The sequence below is a fragment of the Lithobates pipiens genome, unplaced genomic scaffold (assembly GCF_037356315.1).
Source record: "Lithobates pipiens isolate NorthernLeopardFrog02 unplaced genomic scaffold, aLitPip1_a1.2 Scaffold_16, whole genome shotgun sequence".
Classification (NCBI taxonomy): domain Eukaryota; kingdom Metazoa; phylum Chordata; class Amphibia; order Anura; family Ranidae; genus Lithobates; species Lithobates pipiens.
The window spans coordinates 355,432,327-355,460,304 of record NW_027507748.1 but is presented as its reverse complement, the minus strand read 5'-3'; the positions used below and the strand labels follow the sequence as shown (position 1 = coordinate 355,460,304).

Genomic DNA, 27,978 nt, shown 5'->3' with positions numbered 1-27,978 from the left:
TGATGATGTCAACTCAATGCCTTCTCCTCCTGTCAGCATATGTGAATTGAATCTAGAACACTTGTTGGCCCCTATAGGACACTCTTTTATCTCCCAGTCTGAGTGTTGCTGCATATTGAAGTACAAAAGGCTAACATCAAATTAAATTCAGATATCCGTTCTAGCTGTTTGTAAAATACATTTATTGATTTTTTTTATCATGAACCCAAAACGGCATTCTTTAGTGTTTTTGTAATAATTGCCTGGAGTTCAGCTTCAAAATAGACAAATTCATAAAATCCACTCTCTCCATGAAACGATAGGGCATGTCTGGATTTCCAATAAAAGAAAAAAAAAATGAACTACACATACACTACTGTTTTCTGATATACCTTTTATAAAAGAAAATCAATATTTTAAATCTTCATAAATACAGTAAGGTACTAAAATGTATTTCTATGTATGTTTATGTTCTATTTATTTTCTCTATGTTCATGACAAGAGCCAAAGCCTTAAACACCTAAGTGAAACAAAAGCAACTAAAACACAAAGATGACTCTTAAACCTCATACACATGATGAGACTATCGAACGAATGATCATCGTTTTTTTGCACGCTAGTCTCATATGGAAAATGAAGAGGTTACTTAAGTTACAAACATTCTCATATGACAGAATACAACTTTGGAAGTGATGTCATGTATTTTATTGTATTTTAATGTATTCTGTTGTTTCTGAGCATGTGTGGTCTTGGTCTTTTAATTTTTTTCAGATGAATATTGTACTGATTAAACGAATATCGTATATTCTGGTATCGTATGAAAATGTTTTGTGTTTGTCCTTTTGGATAATTTCGCATTCTCTCTTGAAAGCTGTGTACTAATGATCAGATTATCATATGATCGATTTGAAAGAGGTATTTTTTGTCCGATTTTCTGATCCTGTGTACTAAGCATTAGTATGCCTATTAAAAAAAAAAACAAGCAATTAACCATTTATCATATAGACCAAGCATCTAAAGGCATAGACCAAATATAATGCAAAACAGATGTGTCCATGTAAATAGAGATAAAGTTCTTTATCTAAGGCTATTTTAACAAATATGCAATGTATGCTGGGCTATTTGATGTACGAAGCAAAGAGTCCTTTTCCTATATTTTTATATAAATACAATTTATGTTATAATATTGATATTTTAGGAAAAGTGATGCATTTTATGTATTTTTTAAATAAATTGTGGCATGGGGTTTGAACGTCTCTCTTCTATCTACTGACAATGAGGAAGGATGGCATACAATATAAAAAAGATTTTGAGCAGGAAATGGGCTATAACCCTTTTCCTGTATGGTCAACATGTAAATGGAGTTTCTTTGCCTTTTTACTCTTGGTTACCGGCTATGTAGAAGAAGTGATATGGATGTTGGTAAAGTTGCCCAATCCCTTCTACATGCTGAGGAAGATGGCATTTGCTTAAATTTGTTTTGCAGGATAACTTTTTTCAACCTTATAGACAATTCTAAAGGCTATGCTATGCATGCCTCCACTTTACCCTTTGGGAGCTATATAGTGGAGGCTATACTTAACCACCCTGGCGGTATGATTATTTCAGATTTTAGGTGCTGAAAGCGGTACCATTATTTTGCATGGAAATTTGGCGTTTTAAATTGTAGGCCTGTAATTCTTAGAAATAACTCACTTAAATCTGTCCAAACCAGAGTCTAGTAGACATCCCGGGTATGATAAAGTTTGAAACACAAAATCATAAATTATAATATAATAAATTACAATAAATAATTATAACAAATAATAATATAATAAAAAAAAATTCAATAATGTAATCATATCAAAAACACTGAAATGTGCTCAGTTGCAGTTTTGTAGCTGTCATTACTTTTAGTGTTTGATGATGAATTTCCCCACAAATCACTATCGCTCAATTCTAAAAGTGATTCTAATTCATTATCGCTGTTTTCTAGCTGGTCTAAAAGCACTTTTGACGTAAATGGACATTTTTTGGTTGCTATGCACAATCTCAAGTTTCCTGGCAGAAAGAACAGTATTTATAATATAAAACTGCATGCAGGACATTGGACAAATCACTAGGGACAAAGGGGATATTTAATTATTTGATAAAGTAATGTAATCTGTAAGATTACAGTATACTGTATCTATACTGTGTTTTTGACTTTTTGAATTTGGCGCTGAACTCAGTCCCCATGCGTCGCAGCGCTCGCAGGGAATGGAGCCCGGCACTGTGACAGACCGAGCGAGACATGGCAGCTCGCAGATCACAGCGGGGAGACATTGCAGGATCCAGGGGACAAGGTAAGTAACCTCTACATGGATCCTGTGATGCGATCCTGAGTCTGGCTCAGGGTCACCGCTTTTGGTGCTGAAACCTCACCCTGAGCCAGACTCGGGAATACTGCCAGGGAGGTTAAGTTTGGGGCACGTATGGCTATATCACAAAGGTACATTGATGATGTGCTGGTTGTGTGGAGCAGAAATTAATCGGTGTTTCAGAGATTTGAAAACTTAAATTAAAATTCCTATAATATATTTTTGACATACAACTTATGATTGGAAGAGATAGAATTTTTGGATTTTATTTTACTGGAAAAAAAAAAGTAATTTCAACCTCAACATTCTGCAAACCAGCAGTGGTTAGCATGCCTGTCCTTGAAACCACCATTCATCTACCAGCCAATATACAAGGAATTCCTATTGAGTAGATTCTGTGAATACATAGAAAATACTTTTACAGACTTTAAAAAAAAAAAGCGGAACCAGACTGAAATCATATATTTAATAAAAACAAGTAGTAACTCACAGGTTAAATTAGATGAGTTCAGTATGTGGTGAAAATCATCAGTCCTGGAGTCTCATAAATGTCTTCCCTTTGCAGCCTAGGGCACTGGTGTGATCTTACAGGGATCCAGGGAATGCTGGGAACCCTGTAAGATCACACCAGTGCCCCAGGCTGGAAAGGGAAGACATTTATGAGACTCCAGGACTGGTGATTTTCACCACATACTGAATTCATCTAATTTAACCTGCGAGTTACTACTTGTTTTTTATTAAAAATATGATTTATATTGCACTCAGTCTGGCGCACCTCTGTTCCCATTTTTACACAGAGCCCATCGCTTCACTCTAAGGGAGGTGCCTCCAGGTGCTAATCATACAAGATCTCGGATCATTTATGGACATTATGTTTTAAGCAAATGTTTTAATATTATGTGTGCTTATTCACACACATTTTATGAATACCTATATTCCAGTTGCTATATAATTTTATGTTATTACCATATCTAGCGCCACCGTTCACCCCTGTTTTTAAAAAGAAAGCATAAGACCTTAAGGAAAGGTTTTAAAGAGAGGGGGCATGGTCAAAAGATGATCGAAGCTGAATTTAATAGGGCCCATAAAATGAAGAGTTACTAGGATCAGCAAAAAAGAAGGAACAACAAAAACTATATTAAATTAGTGACTAATTTTGAGTGCATTGGGAAAATAAAAGTCTTATTACAGAAACACTGGCACCTTCTAACATTAGATAAAACCTTAAAGTGTTACTAAATCCAGGACCCTGTATTCACTATATCTGGTCTCCAACAGTACACAGAACATAGAAATGCAATTATTTTTGTAAATATAAACTGCTAAATACCTTTTCTCATCACCAGTAAATAGAAATCTTGTGACTTCTATCAGTGTCTGGTTAAAGCTTGTAGGAGGAGTTTTCATTCTACTCTGACTTTCCTATGAGGCTGCAGGATCCTTGACTCTCTGTCTAGACAGTGCTGATTGACCCTGTCCAGATTACATACACCCACCCAAGAAAAAAAAAAAAACCTCTCTAGTAATCAACATCAACCAGAGCATGTGCAGAGTGACTTCAAAAGCTCTGTCTTATCGAGAGTTGGCTTGGGGACAGTGGAAGAAGGGGGGGGGGGCGGATCAGAGAAGAAGAAGGATCAAACAGCCTTTTTACACAATGCAGAGGGTTAACCCCTCAGGTTCCACTGTGAGTATAACAAACATTCTTTATTGCATATACAGACTGACTTTACTGTTGTGGGTTTAATAACAATTAAAGGAAATACTTTTAATGCAGCCTTAATGGCAAGACCAGCACCTAGTTTAAATGACCAAATGGCCTATAGTGAATATACCTCCTCAGAGGAAAAAAGAACATGGCTTCATATTCTTTTCTTATACATGCCTATAGACAGGCGACTGTAGGTATGTATTCATGTGATCATTGCCAGTATGTAAAAAAATAAATAAAAAAAAAGTTTCAGTATGAAAAGAAAAGGAAAACTTCTACAGTGAGATTGCAGAAGTAATTGTAATATGGTACTGGTAGTTGATATAGTGGACTGTCCCTATGGGGGTAAATGAAGAGGCTGTTGAGGGAGAAGCCCAGAAGATCCACCTACTACAGGTCACCTGCAGAAAACTACAGGAGGGGGTGGAGACAAGACCAGTCACCCTGCACAAAGTGACAGAGGAACAGTGACTGGTCTTTTTTAGAGAAAGCCCCTACAGAGAGGCAACATTTTACACTCGATTACTTCATAGATTTGGAAGAAATACACAAAACACACCAAGATTTAGTTAAGAATACAAATGCTTCTTTAGACATAATTTGCTTATTCTGTTGATCAGCATTGGGGGCCGCATTCACACTTGTTGCTGCACATTTTTTTGTTGTTGTGATGAGCTGACATGCACATGCATTGAGGGTGTAATTTAATATGTACCCCAAAGCACCATAGTCCATAACAAAACACATGTGTAAATTTGACCTAAAAGACTATAGTTAACCAGTAATAGTATGCCACTTGTTTGCTGAGATACAGTATTCTTTTTTGTACCAATGCTAGTTTAATGCTGCAGAGCTCAAACATGCCAGGAAAAAGAAGGAAGCACTGCTCTGCTTGTTTTTGAGCTGTACTTTAGGCACTTAAATGACCCATCTAGTTCTATTCTCAAGGACATGAATCATTTTTTTCACATTAGAAATAAGTATACCACTACAGCTCACTTGAATATGATTATCCTTCACTAATATCAATTTTTCATTCATTGTAAACTTATCAAGCTCAATAGAGGTTCAGACTGAACATAATTATCAGTATATAAGATGAAAATAATACATAAACTGCATATAAATTGAAATCATAATGTAGCATAGGTGCAAACTAATATTATCTTCACTTGCTATAAAGGCAGGTTTACACCTTTGTAAAGGATTTTGTAACTGCTGTTGGATCTTTAATAAAGCAGATAAGCAGATTTTGAGCGAATGGAACACTGTGTCACAGACTGTTTTGTTTGGCTGCCTTTCTGACAGTTTTTAGCGGCTGCAGTTCGTGCACACGTGTAGCTCTTTGATATGCTTTGCAAGTTTAAAAGGTTGTAGCGCCACATTATTTTATTGTGGACTTAAGGGTTCCACCTTTGGCTCGCGTTTGTGTTGTGATATCAACACCAAACATATTAGTGTAAATGGATTTTGTTGTGTCACAAGTTTTGTACATATATGAAATCCTAACATATGGACCCAAAGGTTTAAAATAATTCAGTGCTCCTGAATATTAAATGAAAAATAGTGTTATTTGGCTAACTATGAGTAAACTTGATTAGGTCTTTGGTGTTCCCCTCCTGCAAACAGTAAGAACCAATGTAAGAACGAATGTAGGGGGAACGTTCGTGCTCAACCTCCTGTAGTCACACCCCAAGATCTGTTGTGTCCTCTCAATAAATGACAAAGAAAAACTATATTCAAAGCAAAATTACTTAAATAAAATTTAGGAGTGAATTTTACATTGTGTACAAGGTGTACTTACGTATGCACTCTGGTTGTACACCACTCCAAGTCAAGTTTGGTAAGCAAGTCCGTGTGGTAGAACCCTGCAACAGGTAGCCCTTCTGACATTTGAAGAGTACAGTGCTTCCAACCTGTTTTCAAGATAAGAGAAAGGTTTACACGCTATAGTTTAGATTTTATTTGACATAGAACATACAATATATACACAGAGCTTATACATGCACATTCCAACTCATGGTCCAACTTGTAGTAATGTGCACTAAAGCACAGAAGCTACTCAGTTCGGTAAAAAAATTCTAACTGGTTAGTGTCATCATAACGAATGTTACTTATGTGCATCTATGAGCAAAAAAATTACAATGATAAACAACACAGTAAGTTTTTGTTACAAATAAATGTGTCTCACTTGCAGTTTACAGTATAACATTAAAGAAAAGCCATATTGTGTTATGATGTAAACTTTAAGTAATACACATTTATCTGTAACGTTGATGAACTTAATGTATTGTATACAATTGTAATTCTATTTATTTGCTCATAGATGCTTACCATGTTAATCTTCCGAGAAAGTGTCTTGCATAGCCCATGAAACATGTCAAGAATAATCGCTTTTTATCCCCAATGCACATATAGAAGGTCTCTGGACACTCTTGTACAAGTTCGAGGTGTATACTATTATGCAGGATGGATAAAGAAATGGGGGGGGGGTTGGTGCTATGCATTCTAGCTCATTATACCTTTGTCTTGCAGGTCTTTTTTTATGTGGGTTTACAACCATTTTAATGTTTTAAAACATGCTATATGATGGATACAATACATTTAATAAGTGAGAGGCCAATGCTCTCCCAAACAATATAGAAAGGGCAGAAAGCTGACCTTTAATAGTGGTGAGAGCCAACCACTGGTGCAGATACAGCTGTAGAAATTAGAGCATTTGCTCCATGGAGAATATCCTAAGATGAAAGCCCTCATATTCACTCTAAGCAAAGTATGCATTTTTATTTCTGATGATAGATCTTGCAGGAAGTAGACCTTCTAGCTTTGAACATTGATGGAATCATAATTTCAGATATGCCCCTGTCTCTCAGAATCTGGGCTTCAACAGCCATGGCATTAAAGCCAGTGAGTAAACTGATCCAGACTACCTGGTAGAGCCCATGGAGCACCCACCACAAGCCTTACCTGGTTTGGGTTACCACATCACAAGTGCATAGCAATGAGGTTCATACTGTAAAGCAGACAAGAAATAGATTTCTGGGGAGGAAAGGCATAGATCAAGGTGTACTGGCCCCACAGAATCACTAGAGCATCCATTGCTTCTGCTAGAGTATGCCTGTATATGGAGACAATCCTTTCCAGTACGTTAAACCTTGAGAACCTCATCATCCATCACCCCCCACCTTTGACACATCTACTGAAACACCTCTGGGTGTACAGACCACTCCTCTGGTAAGGCTCAGGAAGTCTGCCTGCCAATTACTATGTCTCGGTCATACACTGGAGACAAGGCTCTTGCAGCAGGGAGACTTCTGGTTCCTCTTGAAGGCTTGAAGGTTGGTGTACACCACCACCATGGTATTGTCAGACTGAAGCCGCATTGGATGACCCTCCAGCAGGATGGTCTAATGCTGCAGAGTTAGCCAAATTATTCATACAGCTCCAGGATGTTGATGGGGAAAAGAGACTCTCCCAAGTACCCCTGCACCCCCCATGGTGTGCAGCACTTCTCCAAAGCCAGAGAAGCTGGCATCTGTCATGAGAGTCTTCCAAAAGACAGAAACAAAGGACTTCTACAACTCCACAGCTGGATTCCTGAATTCAGGACTTGTCCCACAATAGGAAAATGTTGCAATGCAGAGGACTTGGCAAACAGGACTAACACAAGATTCTCATGTAAAAGTGGAGAGTTGAACAATTCATGGACTCAAGACATTGATTCTGTGATTAGAGAATCTAAGTTTCTCATGGAAAAATCTGTTTCTTCTGTGAAAGAACTTCAGGAGTAATACACTTAGAGTGCAGTATTCAGAAGTATGATATGTAAAGCCAACTATATTCTATGCAACCTGATTGTACGATCTCCTTTAGATCTGTCATGAATTATTTAGTAAAAGGGCCTACCTTATGTAGTATAAATTGAATGCACTGTTTACATTCGTCCTTATGTTACATAGTTTTAGTAAATCCACAGGAGATTATACAGAGATTGTACAATCAGATTGTACTGTGTATGGACAACTTAAATTATTGAGAGTAATTAATCAAAGCTGGAGCAGATAGCATCTGAAGCAGATGTGCATGGCAACCAATCAGTTGCTATCTTCAACTTGTACAGTTATGCTTTGAAAATGAAAGATAGAAGCTGATTGGTTGCCATACACAGCTGTTCCAGATGCTGGTTGTTCCAGTCCGGATACTGTAAATTGTCTATAGTGAAGGCTACTTTACAGAGTACAACCAAAATTACCCCCCATTCTCAGTACAAGCCACCCTCCCCCCCAAGTCCATATCCCCCACAGTACAAATCTCCTTTAACATTCCTAAATTCCCCTTTCAGCTTACCCAGAATAGGTTCCCCAACACAATCCCCTCAGAACAGCCCCCCAACAAAGACCAGTACAGGTGGACCCCCATAACAAAGACAGACCCCCACCAGCACAGACTCCTAAGTACTGACCAACTACCCCTCCCCACACAGACTGAGCCCCCCAGCCCAGACCCCACAATACAGATGCCCCCTTCCCCACCAAGAAAACCCCTGCTCAGTACACACCCCCCAGCACAGACCCCTCAGCATAGATTGACCCCCCTACCATTCCTAAATCCCTCCCCCAGCCTTTTGTCCCACTCTCCAAACAGATCCCTTAGTACAGACACCCCCCATATCAATTTCCCCCAGGAGCAGAACCTTCAATACAGACACCCTCCTGGTACAGTATCCTCATTCAAAACACTCCCATCCCCCCCTTCCCAAGTATTAAATCTTCATTAAAGACAACCCCATTCCACCTCCTTCCCAAGTACAGAATCATCATTAAAGACACCCCACACCCCCCCCCCCCCCTTCCCAAGCACAGAACCCCAATTTAAGACACTCTCATTCCCCTTTCCCAGGTACAGACTCCTTATTCAGACTCCAAAACCCCCACAGTAGCGACCCCTCCCCATCACAGACACCTCAGTACAGATTGACCCCCCTAACATTTCTAAATCCCTCACCCCAGCCCCTCCCCCCGCTCTCTCAAGTACAGAACCCTTAGTACAGACATCCTCCATACCCTCTTCCCCCAGATGCAGAACCCTTAGTACAAGTATCTATAATACAGAACCCTCATTAAAGACACCCCCCATACCTCCTCTTCCCAAGTACAGAATCTTCATTAATGACACCCCCATCCCCTCTTCAAGTACAGAATCCTCATTAAAGACACTCCCCCATCCCCCTTTGCAAGTACATGAGTCATCAGCTGTCAGCGGGGTTCCTCGTTGACAGCTGATTGTAAAAAAAAAGATTTGGCAGCAATGAAAATTAAGAAAAAAATGGCAAATTTGAAGGCAATCCCTGCTGACAGCGGGGATTCCTGTTGACAGCTAATGACTCATCAGTTATTAAGGAAACGCGGGTGTCCGCTCCTTAACAACTATGTAAATTACCACAGGCTTTCACTACTAAATTAGGGCATGACTTCATAAAATAGTGCATGCAATATTTTAGTAGCGTTTTTTAGTAAATTCTTAAAAAAATGTAAAAACGCTGTGCAGTATCTGAATGCTAACTCGGATGAGGTAAGATACCACTTTGTAAATGGCGCTCATGGTCAATCGAAAGTCATAATGATGACACACTTCTTGGTTGGGGATTTGGCAGGCCAGCATTCAATCAAATTGTTCTCCACATGTGTACAGACAAGAGACCCATGTGGCAAATTAGATGGGAAACCCTTAAGAGTCCGTCATAACTGTAACTTACAACCATTTACTTAAAACCTTCTATGACAAAAGGATCAACTGCAGCATTGACAGTCTCTTTTTAAGGGACTTTGACAGTTTGCTACAGTTTGGCAAAGCAGGGTCACAGTCAAGATAGGGTAAAATATTTTGGCATACTGGTAGTAGAAAGGGTTGTTTTGGGCTGGCCAACTGTTTTTTTTTTTTTGTCATTGTCTAATCCTCTAGTAGGTGGGAGTATATACCAAAGGTGAAAGCCTGTGTCCCTTAATGTAAAGAAATAAATACAATTACACAGAACTTTGGCCAGCTGACATGCTCTATGCAGTTTAAAAATTAAATGTTAAAGCTGCATGCGCAGCTCAGTGTACATTCTCTTATATTCTCATATACTTTGGTGTCATAATGAATGAGCTCCTGGGCAAGCACACAGGAGTTACTTCATTCCAATTTAGCCAATCAGCCAATCAAGATGGCAGAGGATCACAAACCCAGAAAAAGACCAGGTAAAGGTGGCGGCACTGCCGAGAGGGAAAAAAGAAGTCTGTTTAATTCCACTTTAAGTTTTTAGTCCACTCAACAACTAACATTTCACTTTGGATACTGGGCAGCTAAATCACACAGAGGCTACTTATTTCTATTCAGGACAACAGTAAAATCTCCACAGTGACATTCTCTACCCTCTTTCCTGCCACAGGGTCTTCCTACTTCTGCTTTTTAATATTGTGAATACTTAAATTCAACCTCTTGTCATCTTGAAAATAGAAATACCAGTTCCTTTATCCTTCATTTATTATTAAACAGTATAATAAATATTAAAACTCAAATATGGAACAGTGGGATTTTTGTACTTACGTAAAATCCATTTCTTGAAGGTAGCTAAGTACATGAATTTAGATTAAATCAGGTTACTGCCACCTACAGGACGATTGGACTGGAGGACTGGCATACAGATAAACTGAAATCCAGCCCCAATGAAAAACATAGAGGGACAGGCCTTGTGTCCTCAATGCACTACAAGAAATATGGATATTACAGCAAGAACAAAAATCCAATTTTCTTTCCCATCCATTGAGGGGCACAGGAATTCAGGTACAGTCAGGATGTATAACAGCAGTCAAAATGAGAGGTGGGCAACAATGCAACAACTGCTAATGGTCCTCAATAAAAGGACTGGAAACCACAGCAGCCCAAGTGCTGCCTGAAGGACCCATGTCTAAATTTGAGGGTGGACCCCCTACTAAATAGGGGAATCTGCCAACACAACCTGATGCTCTAAAAACCAGGATGGAGAAAGTAACCACCAGATACTAGCAAACAAGTGAGGCATGCTAGGTAGAGGTGGAATTTTACTAGGTTTTAGCTTACAATTGTTCTGTCTGCCAGTATTCCCCCCTCATGTATGCAATAATTTAACTCAACTATGTTTGAATTCTTGTGACCCTCTATGGACGGGAAAGAAATGTTAAATATCCCGTTAATCCTTCATAAGGAGTACTGAGCAAATCTTCTGTAAATCCATCAGTAAACTGGTTGCAAAATTAACTGTGTTAATTGAAAACAATATTTGTAGCGATGTGAAGATAAATCATTTAATTTGTTTTGTTTTAACATATCTTTATGTTATTGTGTTTTATGTTTTAAACATTTCCAGAACAATTGTATTGGCAAGCTCTTTTGAAATGACAGAAACTTTAATAACTGAAATTATTGTATTCTACCTGAAAACCCAGGGAGCTGTTCTGCATTCCAAATGTTGGGATTCCTGGGTCAGAACAAGTTGTGTGTGAAGGATCTGCAAAATGAATAAACATGTTACTTTGGTGAAATACCCTATCCTAATAGGGACACACAAATTTTAATTGGAAAACTGGATACAATGGAAAGACATATCCCACATGCTAGACACATTGTTATCACATTGTTATCCATGGCAAAAAAAATTTTTTTATTTTTTTTTGTTTATTAATGTAATGCATATCTCTTTGAGGCTTTTCATTTACAGCTAAATGCATTCCAGGTTCATAAAAAAGTGATTAAAGACTTGCCGTTCATTTTTTTGTAGAAAGCAGCCACAGTCTGAGTAGAAAATCCTGCCAGTGCATTTCAGAAAAGTACCATTGTTTTCTGTGTAGAAGCAGTGGTCTCCCTGCTGAAGTCTGACATGCACCCTACTGAGTCATACCTAATGATTGAAGCCCATATTCCCTGCTGATTGAAGAGCTCTAACTGATTGAGCTCTAACTGATTGGAGAGCTTTAGCTAATCTAAACTAAAGGTTCAGTTAGGCTTTCATGAGGAATAACAGTAGTGACTACTATGAGATTTGTGCATAAGATGGAAAAAAATCACCATACAGGTTTAACTGCAATAAAAATCAAAGAGGGCTACAGTGAAAGGAAAGGGAAATAGGACAACATGTGGTCCGAGAGCCTAGCACAAAGACCAACACCTGGCAAGACTTTTCTGTAATGGCTAAATACTGTAGGTTAGATCTAGGATTGAAGTAATTGAGAGTAGAAGTTTAAACATTTCAAAACATTTCTTCCTATTTAATTTATGGTACCTTCTACTCCTAAGACCCAGTCAGAATTTGTTGGCTATGTGTTTATTCAACCACAGTTACAAAAACTTGCATTTAACAGGTTTACATTATTACATTTGTGCAAGTTCATTAATGAAAGATGTATGTTTTGCCCTTCTTTTTTAGCTTTAGTTACTTTGTTTGCATTTTATTTTTCAGCTTGGGAATCAGGAATCAGAGGCAATTTAAACGCCAACACATGCTGTTTTGTCACCTCCCACACATAGTTCCCTGTATATGTATATACTTAACTGTGTGACGTCTGTATTTCACATTGTTATGTACACTCAGGTGCTTTGAGAAATTATGTTAGGTATGACAGTGGACAGGGCAGCTGTACTTGAAGTATCAGGCTTAATTAGATATAATTATCAGAATCTTGCATAAATCCAGTTGTGACTGGTTCTCTTTTATCCAATTCAGTATATAACATGATGCCCAGCAGCTCACCAATGCAACTGGGTTGTGTTCCACTCCAAGATCCATCTGACTGGCAAAACCTTTGTGATGACCCCACCAAGACCAAAGGAGCAGGACAGGAGAAAGATATGGAAGAACGATAGCTGAATCCTCTATCAACCCTTCGTGCATGAGGAGGAATTCCAGGATCACCACAGAACACAGCTACATAACAGAAATAAGGACCATAATAAGGTAACAGTTGCTTACTTTCTACAATGTACCATATAGGTAAGCCATTAAACATCAAAGTTGCACACTTACGGAAGCATTGTGGAACCTCTCCTACCCATGTCCTGTTACTCTCACAGGTAAGGACAGCTGGTAAAGAAAGCTGGTAACCTTCTAAGCAGGCGTATGATAGGCTGGATCCCCATAAAAAGTCTGATCCCACAGCCTTTCCATTAGGAATTGAGGGAGGAGAGGGGCAGGTGATAGCTGTCAAGAGGAAAACAAATATATTTACATCTTAGTGGTGAAGGTCAATATCCTTTATCCCAAGGACTGGGCTGTCAAAATACCCATGCACACTTTATTTTGTAATTTACATTGGCTGTCACAGTAGTCACATGATCGGGAGCCTAGAGATTCAAATTCCAATCATAACAGGAGACCAAGAGCGGTCTCGGACATCTTGATCACTATACAGTGAGCCATGAATGCTTATGTATGGTGTGTCGGTGTTTAACCCATCTTCTTTGCTGTTGCCCACAAGTTTCATGGGAGGCAAAAGGCTGATATATATTTTTTTATCTACACGTAAAAGAGTTCAGTTTGATTTAAATTAAAATTCATATCAATTCCCTTCTGCTGTTAAAACTAAATAGAATTGGCCAGATTGTTTTTTCACCTTTCAAGTGAAAATTTGTATTTTTCATCAATGAAAACAAGGCTTCCTCTGATTTGTGAAGGCAGAGAGGGAGCTGGATAAAGTCACGATTTCCACCTCACCTAATCAAAGGAAGTGTTGCATTTAATGATAAAATTTAAGGCCTCTCCTGAATGGCAGGGAAGCATTCAAGCCAAATCTATTTAGTTTCAGCAGCAAACAGGAAGTTGTCCGTGCTGTTGCTGAACACACAGCTATGATAGCATATTACCGTGCACCCAGCAGCAACATCAGTTAGTAATGAAAATAATTTGTTTGCCCAGCTTGACTCAAATTAACTGTTTAAAGTCAAAATAAACCTGGAATTGTTCTTTAAGTTGTGGATATGTATGAGTTGTTTTTGGAGATTAAGGATATTGTTAATGTCACTAAACCCCAATAATAACATAAAATACACATATTTTCCCTTTAAGGGGATAACAGGTTGTAAAGCAAAATTGTGAGCCTGAGTTTTCTTCTAATAAAGCAACATTGAGAGAAGTTTTCAAAAAGTTTGATTACCTCATACGTAGCACAATTATCTTCTGATTCTGTTAAAATTGCAGGCATTTAACAATGATACTCTGGTGTCTCTAAGCATCCGAACTTCCATGTAAACCTATTATGAGTAAACCATTGCCCAAACATGATGCAATGGCTTTTCCCTTACCTTTGCAGAGAGGTTTTGTGCCATTCCAGGTGCGGTCTTTTGTACAGTACAGAGTTGGTGCTCGATCTGACTCCATCATGAATCCCGGCAAACACTGGAAGGACACTGTCCGATTGTACAGGAAATCATTGTCCAATCGTATACCATTTGCTGGAGTGCCAGGATCTCCACAGTTGATTACTGTGTAAAACAGAATAAAAAAAAAAAACACACTAAATTTGAAGATCTGTTAAACACAAGATTATGGTAAATTCTGTCATTTCAATTAAAAGATAAATGAGAACACATTATCTTTATCCAGAAAAGATTACCCATATCAAATCAGCAATTCCTTATTTACCTGCACACTCTGGAGGGCTTCCAGACCATGTACCATTGACAGTACAGTCCCGACGCAGGGGTCCACTGAAGTAGTAGCCTTCACGGCATTCGTAAACTATAGAACTGGAAAATACCAGGCCGTCATTGAAGATCACTCGCGAATTGCTAGGGGTGCCTGGATTTCCACAAGAGATCACTGCCAAAATAATTGCAAATTTTTTTCCAATTCATAATTTTTATTAACACCAATTTTAGTTTACAGCACTTAGAACAGTAATTTCAAATGAATACTTACGAATCAAGAAACAAATGTGCAAACTTTTACATGAATTGCCCTTTTCCCCTAGCTGCTCAAAATACTCCTTTTCTTTTCTGGAAGACTAATTGGACAATAATCTACAGGGTTTTTTTTTCTGGAAACAAAAGACATTTTGCTTTCCTGTTGGATTAAAATATTGCTTTTCTAATGTAAGAATGCAAAGCTATAACAGCTCTAATGCACCAATGATGAAAATGATTGGAAACTGAGGAGGGAGGGAATGTCAAAGAAGAGAACAGTTTTGTTTTTAATTATAAAGCACCCGCAGGCACAGAACTAAAGCAAGTGGGGTGTGGAAGCCACTCCCATTGCTGCAAAGTGACATTGACGGAGAAAAAAGCAAAGAGACTATCCCATTCATGATGCAGTGATAAGCACGAGCTGTATTGACACCCCCCCCAATATCCTAATTTACTGACTTCTTAGAGAAAACTTAATCAAGAGGAGGATACTTTTTATTACATGCTAAGCTATTCTTAGTGATTGCAATTTGTATGAGCTGCTTAAAGCTATTATTTTTACCATCTGCTAATATATGCACATTGGATAAGGTAGACACCATCAAGTTCCTTGATTGATGATGTAAACCTATAAAATCTTCCCCTAGAGGAATATGACAAGGAAGTTACCTGATGTGCAAGACATACTTCTTTAAAACCTTAAAATAACAACAAGTGCTATATGTATTTTTAACTCAAAAAAGTACCTTATATTGCTATCTGTTTCTTCCAAATCTCTTTTTATTTTGCTGCTGTGATCTGACTTCCGGTTAGAGAGTGGCTACGTTCATTTTCCATGTTCCCATTGTATATAGGAACATAGACATCCTCTCTTGCTTGATCCCTAGATGGACTAGGGACTATAGACTATGAACTATGGGATTTTTAGGGTGCGTAGGGCAGTGCACATGACCTCAACTAATGTGCACTGCTTGTTGCAAACAAACAGTGCACGTTAGAATTCCAGTCAAATACTATCCAACCCTAAACCTACTCCAACCCCTATTCCAAGCCTATTCTATCTAGCCTGTGAAAGGAAAAATCTGTATACTTACCTATTCTGAGGGTGCTCCGGTCCGGTCACATGATCAGCTTCAAGTGCCGGCTTTAGTGTATGTAAAGGGACAGCTGGCAATGGATGCCCCATAATGAGCTGATGGGTAATGTCATCGCCCAGGCTCTGCAGCTGTTGATGCTGCTCTCTCCTCTTCACTGAAGCAGATCGCTGGAAAGATCATGTGACCAGTCCGCCTCAGCATAGATAAAGATACACTTCTTTCTTTTACAGGGTAGTTATAATAGGCTTAGTATTTACTTACACTAACACTTTAAAGAAAAAAATATATTAGCGGGACAATAAAGAGGAGCTTCAGCCAGGTTCCAAAAAGTCAACAGCTACAAAAAAAATGTTGCTGCTGACTTTTAATAACCACATACTCTGTCCAGTGATCCAGTGACCTTTTGGGAGAAGTTCTGCTTTAAGTAACGATATGTATAAATCATTTTTGGAGATTAAGGATATTGTTTAGTGACACTTTTAAAAAAGTGCATAGATGACTATGTCTATCTATCTATCTATCTATCTATCTATCTATCTATCTATCTATCTATCTATCTATCTATCTATCTATCTATCTATCTATCTACAGTATCTATCTCAGTAATGCAAATTACTTTAGTGGCTGATCAAGCAAGAAATGTGTCTGGAGTGGAGCTATTATTTGAGTACTTTAATTTGCCATTTTGCATATAAGCAAGGATTTTATGGCAAATGTGTTCAATATACTTTATATAATAAAATACATGTAATCCCTTCCTGTATGTGTATTACATGTGCTTCAAATTCTTGTTGGTTTGTTCTCTTGAATACTGACTTGGAATGCACTTATTTTACTATGGTGAATATCTGTTGTACTATAAAATGAGAAATGCAAATCTGTTTACTGTCAGTAGCACTGGACGTGTGCAAAAACACAGGTTCAGCACTGTGCAACATGAACGTTAGTGGCATCCATTCATGGTATATTCACTGCTCATTCACTGAAAAATGTTATTAATTACAAATTTGGCAAAAATCACTAGGTAAAACGTTAATTGACAATGCATTCTCCACATTAAAAATAGTAAATGCTGTTGTGTGGATTTGAAAACAGAGGTGAAAGAGCACTGTGAAATATACAATCTATGTATTGGCTTACTTAAAGTAATTGTAAAGATTTTTTTTTCTAATAATAATAAAAATGTTACACTTGCATGCTCTTCACAATGGTTTTGCACAGAGCAGTCCTGATCTTTCTTTTCTGGGCTCCCCTGTTGATGCTCCTGGCTCCTCCTGCCTTCCGGTAACAGCCCTAGCAAGCTGCTTTTGCGAGCTTGATCCTGAGCCATACTGTTTGCATCTATTGACACACACAGTCCAGTGAGGCAGGAGAGAAAGAACAGCATTGCTACTCTCAGGACAGCACTGGACCAAGATTGGGCTCAAGTAAGTATTTGGGGAGGGCAGTTGTACTTAAAATGTTTTTTACTTTAATACAGATAATGTATTAAGGTAAAAAAAAACTTTTTAGCCTTTACAACCACTTTACCAAGAAAAAGGAAATTTACCATCCTAGATTATCAGTCAAATGAATGTTAATTCTAAATACATTGGTTCAAGCATCATACCTTCACACTCTGGCTGAAATCCACTCCAGGATCCATTTATCAGACACTTCCTCTCTGCGGACCCTCGCAGAATATATCCAGCCTCACAACTGAATCGCACAATTCCATCAATAGTAAAGTCATCACCTTGCCGAATCCCATGCGATGGCACTCCAGGGTCTCCACACTCCCCAGCATTTCCACCTGCAACAGAAGATAGCATAATATGACTGGTACTCTTGTAATTGATGTTATGTACATGCTTCATACTAGGAAAATGTCTTTACTGTATACCACAACTGAAGAGCAATTAGAGGTGGCAAGTGAATCCAAACTGCTTATGCCAGTTAGCAAGTATTCCAAATGTTCTAACGTAAGAAAATAAGCCACTTCATTTAAGTTCTGTATAAAGCACTGCAGCCAGAATTCACAAAGTTCCTGAGGTGTGTGGTGAATGTATGTGTTTCCTGAAGCCTGTGCATTATACTTCCTTGTATATATGCAGTGGTTCTAATTAGATGCTCAGTTTGATGGGTGTCTGTGGGAAACTTCTTAGTTCTGACACTTAATGATAATTAACATTCTCTGCACATTAAATACTACAAGGAGCTACTGAGTGTATTTAATCATAACTTTTATGTGTTACTTTTTATATTACAAAGGTTCCTATACATCTACAACATAGTAAAGGGATTGGGTTTGCCTGGTATACCACAACAATGCCAGGGTGAAAAAAGCAAGTGAACAGGCCTGCAATTTCCTGTCACAACACTGTGCTCTACAACCTCCCTGCAGATGCCACAATGTGTGGACAAGGCTGCCATGGTCATGGGGACAAGGCAGCAACTGTGTCATGAAGTACAGTGGCTGGCATTTTCACATTTTGAGTTATTCAGAGGGTAAGCATTCCAACAACTATGAGGACTCAGCCAGTAGAAAGTCAGCTACACAAGATGAATTCCAGAAAGAAAATGATTAAGTAGGTTCTGCCCTTGAATCAGTTTAAATGGAGAATTTTAATTTGCATGAACATGGACACCCTAGGAAAGCAGAGCCTCAATTACAGTCTGACATGACCATTGACCCATCGCAATTCGATGGGGAGCTTTTCTATTGTTCACTAATATGTCCCACTGGATGGTAATAGACTAGAGGCATACCAAGGCTTTGATGACAAAACTAGATTTAGACCTAGGTTCCAGAGCTTGAACACTTCTGGGTTATCGTGGGCTGTACAAAAATATGATTTGTGCCCAGTTACAGCATAATGAAAGAACAGCATAATACAGCATAATAAATTAATGCCGCATGCACACAATCGGAATTCTCGTTGGAAAAATCTCTGATGGTTTTGCCGTCGGAATCCCAACGGAATTCCGCTCAAACTGTCGTGCCTACACACAGTCATACCAAATTCCGACTGCCAAGACGTACAACACGTATGAGGGGACTAGAAAAAGGAAGTTCAATACCTAGTAGCTAATAGCTTCCATCTCGTAGTTGAATCTGAGAATGCGCAAGTTTTTGCACATCGGAATTGCATACACAGGATCGGAATTTCTCATAGAAAGTTTTTCCATTGGAAAAATTGAGAACATGATATCAAATTTTTGCTGGTGGGAATTCGGTCAGCTAAATTCTGATGGAGCATACACATGGTCGCATTTTCCGATGAAAAGCTCTCATCAGTCTTTTGCTGGCCGAAATTCCGATCGTGTATACGCGGCATGAGACTTAAAGAGGAAGTAAACCCCTTCAAACCACTTTGACCTACAGGTAAGCCTAGATTAAGGCTTACCTGTAGGTCCAAGCAATATCTCCTAAACCTATATGGTTTAGGAGATATTTGCCCGAAAATGGGCACCGCTGTCTACGGCGCATGCGCCGTAGACAGCGGCGCGCAGGCGCACTAAATGCGGCAAATCCAAGAATGGATTTGCCTAATTTGTCGACTCCCGTGCGCATGCGCGGGAGTGACGTCATCGCGGCTTCGCCGAATGGCAGAGGCGGATCTGCGAGACGCGACTCCCGTGCGCATGCGCGGGAGTGACGTCATCGCGGCTTCGCAGCTGTCATTGGTCGGAGCTGCGAGACGCCACCAGCAAGATGGATGCGGCGGACTACAGGGATCAGCGGCGACTTCGCTGGCTCCTGTGTCAGGTAAGTGACACATAATGAGCTACTATGCGATGCATAGTAGTCCATTATGCTTTACCTTTGCAGGGAAAAAAAGAGGAAGTAAACCCATCAGGGTTTACTTCCTCTTTAATAACAAGTTAAAGTAAGTAAGTTCAAGTAAGCCTTATTGTTCCTCTTCCTTTATTGAAACACTAAATAAGAAGAAGGTAATTAGTAGAAAGATGAACAATATTTTTTTTCTAGAACAGTGTAATAGTTAGTATAAAACATTTGAAGATGTGTCATGTATTGAGCAATAAATATCAACTTTGTGTTGGAACTGAGGTCAAACCTTAAACAGTATTTATGTAAGAGACTCAAAAACTAGAAAGACATATCCTTTGCAATCAGAATGTTTTCAGTTGGTATTTTTTGAATTCAGGGGGGAAAAATGGTATGCATTGACCTTTGTTACTGCTAAAGTGTCTATGCTTTAACCCACCAACATTTTTATATTATACTTTCAAAAATGTTAATTTGAACCAAACCAATGATACGCCATCTAAAGGAAAGACATCAATAAAAAAGATTGGCATATTCTAGAGTACAAGGGGTTAATCACTGATATTTATGCCAGCACTCACATTAATCTTTCTAAAACACTTAACTGATTTCTTTTCCTTTTACTGCTGCCTAAAACACAGACCATAAAGATCTAGGGTTTATGAGTTGTGACATAAAACTTCAGGGCAGATTCATAAAAACGAAGGGACAGAGAAAAACATACCGTAGAGAGGGGAACATAGACATAAAATTTCAAATAATGTTTCAAGGTTATCAAACACTGCAGGAGACATAAGAAGTGACACATAGTCTGGGTATTATAATCTATCATATGGCTGTGTTTAAGGTCATGGGTAATAATCAGGCCAAGCTTTGAAGAAAGGCCACACACCACTGGACTTTGGGCAGCTAACTTTATGGTAGGGCAGAAAGCTACATCTTATTTCATCATGCTGCCAGTTTTTCTATTGACTGTAAACCTAAAAGGCTGGTGTTATTAATGTAGCCAGGTGCAGCTGATTACCCCCTAGTTTACCACCCACTGAGAAGCTGTGCAAGGGGAGAGGAATATAGCTGGGATTTCTCCCTCTTCCAGCTCGCTGAACTACTTCTGTGAGTGCTGGGATTGTGCATATGTTTGTGCTGGCTAGCCCATCCCTGCTGAGGTCTGTGGAAAAGAGTGGGTTTGTGTGGGGACTCTCCTTCCTCAAACCCTGCTTGCCCCTCCCCCCCCCCTGCTGTCTCTCCTGTATGTAACAGTTGGCTGTGTTTGAAGTCTGCAGGCTTTCTTCTCACCCAGAGTTTCCCTGCTTTTAGTGGCTCTTTGTAAAATTCTGCAGGCTCCTGTTTACTCCCTCCCCCCACTCCTGGCAGTGTAGCTCAGATACAATCAGAGGGCAGGGGAGTAAGAGCCAATGGGAAACATAAGAAAGGACTGCTTTGCAGACACAGTGGACTATGGGAATTGTAGTTCCTCGAAGGGAAGGGCATCACACTTGTCAATGGGGGCTAATAGTGAAGTAAGAAAGCTTCACTATTTTCACAGGCAAACAGAGAGATTGGGGCCTGTCTAGGGAGGAGAGCAAAGGATGCAGGCCTATTGTTGGGGTCTGTGCTCTGCATCCTAGCAGCTGGAGCCAGGGAGAGGAGCTGAGAGGACCCCCTGCTGTGCCTGCCCACCTAAATCCAGGAGAGAGGGTGGACCTCCTTCCGCATCTGCCAAGCAGAGACTGAGCTAGAGGGAGAAGATTGCCTCATTTCAAGGCTGGAGCTGAGAGACTGCACCTTATGTGAGGATCTGGAACCTGACTTCTGGAATCTGTGGACTGCCAGGCCTTTGGGACCAGACTAGGTGCCTGCTAGAAGTGGTGAGCTGAACTAAAGATCTTAAACTCTCTCCACACACAGTCAATGCCTTCTACATTCACTAATAACTCTCTTAAAGGGACAGTGCACCACCTAAAGAAGGGCCTCACTGAAAGCCGACCAAAATTTGGTATTAGGCCCAAGGCATTTTCCACCATCTTTAAGGGATACCCAATACACTAGGAATGCATATTCTCACCTGCTGCGGGGGTTAAATGCTTAGTGGAGGCACACAGACCCTATTATTCCTCTGAGTTAGTTGATGTCATTCTAGAGACTCTAGTTACACCTGTTATAACTCATTTATAACTTGGTTATAGTCTTTTAAGTGCCAGTTAATGGGTCCATGATTGTTCATCTATTATAGTGCTCTTCAGTCAGTATAATTATCTGTTTATTGATTTATGCCTCATTTAGTACCATTGTCTTAATACATTTAATTATTTTTCCTTCAGGTTGCTTGTAGTCTATTTTTGTGCACTATTTTAGAGTGGTGGCTTACCAACTCTTAAGTCACACAGGTATAAACATCTTTTAGTCTACAACGAAGTGTGTCAGAGGGGATAGAGCAGATAAGAAAGTTGTGGCAGAACAGAGGCCCCACCATCATCAGCAGCTCCTGTGGGGGTAAGCACTCCAAGTCAGAAGTTACATATTTGTTTTATTTGGGTGGCAACAACATAGCTGTTCCATATTTAGATTTAACATACAAGTGTTAGTGCTTTATTATTTGTACCTTCAGTTTATGTCCTCTTAACAAAGTTTTACTATACAGGAACATTTCAAAAGCAAAACAGGCAGAAATGAAAATAATTTTCACTGACTAACCCTTGTCAGATTAGGAAAAGATGCACTATGCAACCTGGTGTACAACGAGGTCAATGAAACACATTCTAAGTGAAACCAAGTGTACTCTGCTTGGGTGACCAACAGCCTCTTTACTGTTCGGGAGAACCTGTCTATCTTTAGTGGCCCATACACTCACACACACTTTGTGATTTTTCCACACACAACAAACACCAGTTTAATATGGTAACATTTCTCAAACAAATGGCATTAATAGATCAAACAGAGTTTGCAAAAAACTAGTTTCACTGCCTTCTACCAAGGGAAAATAGATATTATAGTGATATACTTTATATGAGCAACGTAAATATTTGGACATCATTTTTTAGTCATCCCCATTGTTTTTAGAGGAGTTCTGGTAAAACACTGAATTCAAGTTTGTTGGCATAGTGTCAGTAAGAGTCAAAAATAGCCTGATCTTTTGACATATTTGACCTTTCACGCTTATAGTACATATTTGGCCTTTGGCACCAATAGTTGTACGCTTTCATTAACTGTGTTTGTGAACAGAAATGTGTCCCTTCTAGAAAATTATGTAAGAACCTTAATTAAAAAGGCTAAATAAAAGGGCTAGCAGAACGAACTGAAAAGAGATTTTAACTGGATTGTATGGAGGGGATAACACTACACACTACAAGTAAGAAACAATTTCCATGACCAAGGACCTATTTTCCTGCACCCACTTGAAATGTTTGAGGTCTTGTTTGCTATATAGAACTCATGGACCAGCTATAATGGAAGCAAAGTGACTTTCTAGTGTATACCTTTAGCACACAAACTAAGTATGTACAGGTCTTTTTTTCAGCAGGAACACGGGGGAACGCAGTTCCGGCACCTCCACCATTGAATGCATGTAATGGCAAGGAGTGCTGGGTTGTGCTACAGTGTCTATTGATGCTGGCTGCTAATCGATCTATTGTTGCTGGAATGGATCTATTTCTTCAGAAGGGTTGGTTGCTGCTGGGGAGGTCTATTGTTGCTGGTGGGGTCTATTGTTGCTGGGGTGGGTATTATGTTGCTGTGGGGTCAGTTGTCGCTGGGAGGGATCTACTTTTCTGGGAGCAGTCTATTATAGCTGGTTGCTAAGGGGTCTATTGTTGTTGGGTGGCATCTTTTTTTAGTTGGTGTATTGTTGCAGGGGGGGGGGGGGGGGCTATTGTTGCTGTTTGGTCTATTATTGTATTTTACTGCTCTTCTTGTTATAATAACAAATTCCATACAAATTACTTAGTACCCCCAAATGTTACTTGGTTCTGTATTCTCTTAAAGGGGCAGTGCTGGGAGGTGGGTAGGGGGTGGCACCAAGGACTGGTACTCAGAGGTAGGTATGGGCAAAGGCAAAGAGTAACTCCTAAAAGGGGGAGTTCCTGCACCTATTCTCTGAGAAAAAAAGCCCTGAGTATGTATGCATATTTGTAGCACTCTGTATGCCTTGTATTGTTTTCCTGTAACTATAAATACTTTTGTATACACCACATTCTTGTTTAGTAAAAAAACATTATTAGTATTGCTTAAATCTAAAAACCTCAGTGCAATTATGTGTGACCAAGTGCATATATAAATAAAAAAAACAGTACATTTTAGGACTGATGCGTTTCCACATATACACCAAACTGAAGATAATATTGAAGTACAGCACTTTCCATTACTATTTATTCAATGTGTAATCCACCATACATAACAATGTACAAAAATAAACTGTCATTTGTGCAATGCAACCATAGAAATGGCCTTATTTAAAATTATTATGCTTCTGGTAATCAATCGATTTATGCACTTCCTTTGTGTTAATTACAATTGGGTCACATGTCCATGTACCAAACAGTGTTTATAGTCTAATTATTAATTCCTTGAATAATCGATTGAATATTGTGCTATCCACATGTTTACTCTGATAATTTCACCTATTGCAGTGCACATCCCACCACCGATCTATGTATATACTCTCACCTCCAGTATTTGACCAAAAACTATTTTAGGTTAGATAGCGCTTTTCCCTTTAAACCAGGTAGGTTTTAGCCACAGGTATCCACAGCAGAAATCCCCTTGATATTTAATCCATCTCCATCCTCTTTACTCGTCCCACATTCTTTCTTATAAGGCTAAAAAAAAACAGACTCTTGTGGTGTAAAACCGTTTCCCATCAACATTTATTGAATGTCATTAATAACACTCACATTTTAAAGACACTGGTATCTAGAAACTCACAAGATGGTGGCTCACAAACTTTCGGGTGTGCAGCTTGGCAACATCAGCCCCACCTTACACGTTACGTCATCAAACACATGACTTTGCCGATCACCTGACAAAGTCACGTGTTTGATGATGTAAAGCGCAGGCAGGGCTGATGACATTAAGACACACACCCAGAAGTTTGCGTGCTGCTATCTTGTGAGTGTCTGGAGACCAGTAATCTTAAAGGGAAAGGAGGCTGCACACTGTGGTGCATCAATAATGCACTTTAAAATGTGAGTGTTTTTAATAATATTCAATAAATGTTGATGGGAAATGGTTTTACATTATGAGAGTCTGTTTTGCCTGAGCCTTGGTAGAAAGAATGTGGGAAGTGTAAAGAGGATGGGGATGGATTAATTTTCAGGGGGATTAGACAAAAAACAATAATTAGCAAAATAATTGGGGTTTCCAATCATTTCAAATTGAAAATGCTGGCCGCTCCTAAAATTATTATAATTGTCATGATAGCCTTTAACTCCAGGATTTATAAATCCCTGATCCATAGCAAGTATCCACATCAGAAGTGACTTACTTATTTGATTTTCTATATGATTTTTATAGGTCAACAGCTTGGAGAATCAAAGATAAGCAAATCGTATATCATACATTTTCATAATTTGGGCTTTGCTCCTAATCCATTTGACCAGCCAAAAACTATATTACTATTCCAGCAAAACCAAAGAAGACAAACAGGAGAAATATAAAGAGAAGTGGTGTATGCTTTTGTCAGGGGAGATATGGTGTACACAGTCTCATCTGAACCAAGTAAAGTAAATAACTAATATTATACCACTTTACACAACTCTTACCTGAACAGTGTGGCAGGAAGCCACTCCATCGGCCATCAAGCTGACAAGTACGGGTGGCATTCCCAATAAGGGTTCTCTTGCCAAGGCAACTGTATTGTACTGCAGACCCCACTGTATTTCGTCTTCCTAAAACCTGCGCATTAGGTGGGACTCCAGGCGATCCACAAGATATCACTAGACAGGTAAGGGAGAATGATATAGAGAAAAATGTGGGGGGTTTTTTTGTACATGCTTATCTTCTGCTGAAAGGTCAATAATAGTTCCACTTCTGTCATTAAAACATATCTTACTTACATAGGCAATTAGGTAGGGCTCGATCCCAAGTGCCATCTCCCTGGCAAGTAAGAACATGTGTTCCCATTAAATAGTAACCATGGCTACATTCATAGGACACAGATGTTCTGAAACTGAATCGGTCTGGACCTCTTTGTAGTACCCGCCTAAGTCCATTCTCAACATGTCCAGGGTCTGTACAGTTCAATACTAGTGGAAAGACAAAACATCACAGGGTAGAGTAAATGTGTAGTTATGGGACAAAACAGATGAAAGCTAATCAGAGCAGGGGTAGTTTTAGATTTTTTAAACAGAATTTAAAGGGGCAAAAAGAATGGAAAGGAAATGGGTAAAATACATAAATATTATTTAAACATCTAAAAAAAATGGTGGTGAGGGATTAGAATTACTGTCAGTTTTTAATGCTGTCTGTGAGATTAATTCGCTCTAATTTTTTCTGATCACCAATGTCACCAGGAATGAGAGTGAGGGTAAATTCAACATTTTGAGTTGCTATCAGAACAGAAATAGAGGCGAAACTTGAAATGGGGACAGTTTTTTCTAATGGCAACTGTCTAAGAGGGTATTTATATCTCATTGCAAAGATATTTCATGAGTCTATGGAATGGCTTACTAAAACTGGAGAGTACAAAATCTGGTACAAGTCAGTTAACTCTGATCTAACTCAGCTTGTTCAATTCAACTTAAAAAAAAAAAACACTGATAGCTTATGGGTTTCTATGCAGAGCTGCACCAAATTTTAGTTTTAACCTTCCCTTACTCTATCCAAAATAAAAAAAAAATATTGCTTTAGATACACTTAAAACACATTACCACAAGGAAAAAATACAATGCAAGACTGATATGAAAAAAAATAAAAAATTCTGAGTTGTATACCATACTTACTTCTGCATGTTGGTAGAGGATGATTCCATTGCCCATTGGCCTGGCACTGAGCTTGAGCTACACCCTCCAGTACGTAGCCTGGGTTACATGTAAACTTTACAATGTCATTTAAGTTAAACTGAGAGCCCTGAGTAACTCCATTACCAGGATTACCAGGATGCCCACAGGTGATGGCTGCAGAAAAAAAAAAAAGACTCAAACTAAAGCATGAAACAAACATAGAACTGACTTTCCTTCCACATACCACTTTTTTCCTACCACTAACAGCAATTGACATTCCATTATCTTTATCATCAGCAAGGCACAACTACATTATATAATGCTTCCATTTTATACTGGATTTTTGCAGCCTTGTCAACACTGCATCATGGGAAAGCCTAAAACTGCTACTAATGCAGGTTACTAAATATAAGATTTTAATACAGTAATATCTTGGATAACCTCCACAAATCAGATGTAAACTTACTCAAACATATAATTTAAAAAATGTGTTCTTTCCACTATCATTTATTTCACAATGACATTTACAGCATTTAGTATTTTCAGCTGGGAGTCTATTATTTGCTGTAGTACACTTCACCAGATGCAGAAATACAGTTTTCAGCTCCTAATGAGTAAGCCTCTATCCCCTGCTTTTACCCATGTTATACTTACGCACACAGATGGGGGACCTCTCTGACCAGCGATGGTCTTGCTGACATATTCTTACAGACTTGCCAATTAATCTGAAACCTGCATTACATTGATATACCACGCTGTCTCTGTAATTATAGTTCTGTCCATTAATCAAGCCATTAACTATAGGTTCTGGGTTCCCACAATGACCAGCTATGGGAGAAAAAATACCTGTTAGAAGTATACAGTAATATCACCCACCTATGCAAATACATTTAAAAAATGCATGATCTTGTACATTTTACTTTATATAAGCTTTTTAATTATGCAGTTTTTCCCAACTCAAATATAATTGCTGAATTTTGTGACTCTGTGCCATACAGAGACACCAATGACAACGCTGAGTTTATTCAAAGTGGCAAAATCAGAGCAGGAGGTAAAGGAAACTCTTCCAATGGGAGCACCTTTCAAGCTGACAAGTGTCTAAATTAATTTCCTCTAATTAAAAAGATTTGGGCTCAATCCTGTTGTGTCTTTAGGACAGGAAGTGAAGGCAAATCTCCCTAATGGTACACAATAAAAAAAACATGGAAGAGGTTCTAATCATTTTGTACTCTAG

The 27,978-nt window shown here is 38.9% G+C and overlaps 1 protein-coding gene across 3 annotated transcripts in view; it reads right to left on the bottom strand.

The window, feature by feature from the left end:
- CSMD2 (CUB and Sushi multiple domains 2) overlaps nt 1-27,978 on the bottom strand; it is a 1,348,498-nt gene that overhangs the window by 25,806 nt on the left and 1,294,714 nt on the right. For all 3 annotated transcript variants that reach the window (XM_077481921.1, XM_077481922.1, XM_077481923.1), the window contains 11 exons: nt 27,399-27,572; nt 26,745-26,918; nt 25,860-26,048; nt 25,566-25,739; nt 17,650-17,832; nt 14,684-14,860; nt 14,344-14,523; nt 13,070-13,243; nt 12,797-12,970; nt 11,484-11,557; nt 5,834-5,945 (listed from right to left, as the gene is read on the bottom strand). In XM_077481921.1, the coding sequence (XP_077338047.1) occupies nt 5,834-5,945; nt 11,484-11,557; nt 12,797-12,970; nt 13,070-13,243; nt 14,344-14,523; nt 14,684-14,860; nt 17,650-17,832; nt 25,566-25,739; nt 25,860-26,048; nt 26,745-26,918; nt 27,399-27,572 (1,785 nt within the window). The remainder of the gene's footprint in view (nt 1-5,833; nt 5,946-11,483; nt 11,558-12,796; nt 12,971-13,069; nt 13,244-14,343; nt 14,524-14,683; nt 14,861-17,649; nt 17,833-25,565; nt 25,740-25,859; nt 26,049-26,744; nt 26,919-27,398; nt 27,573-27,978) is intronic.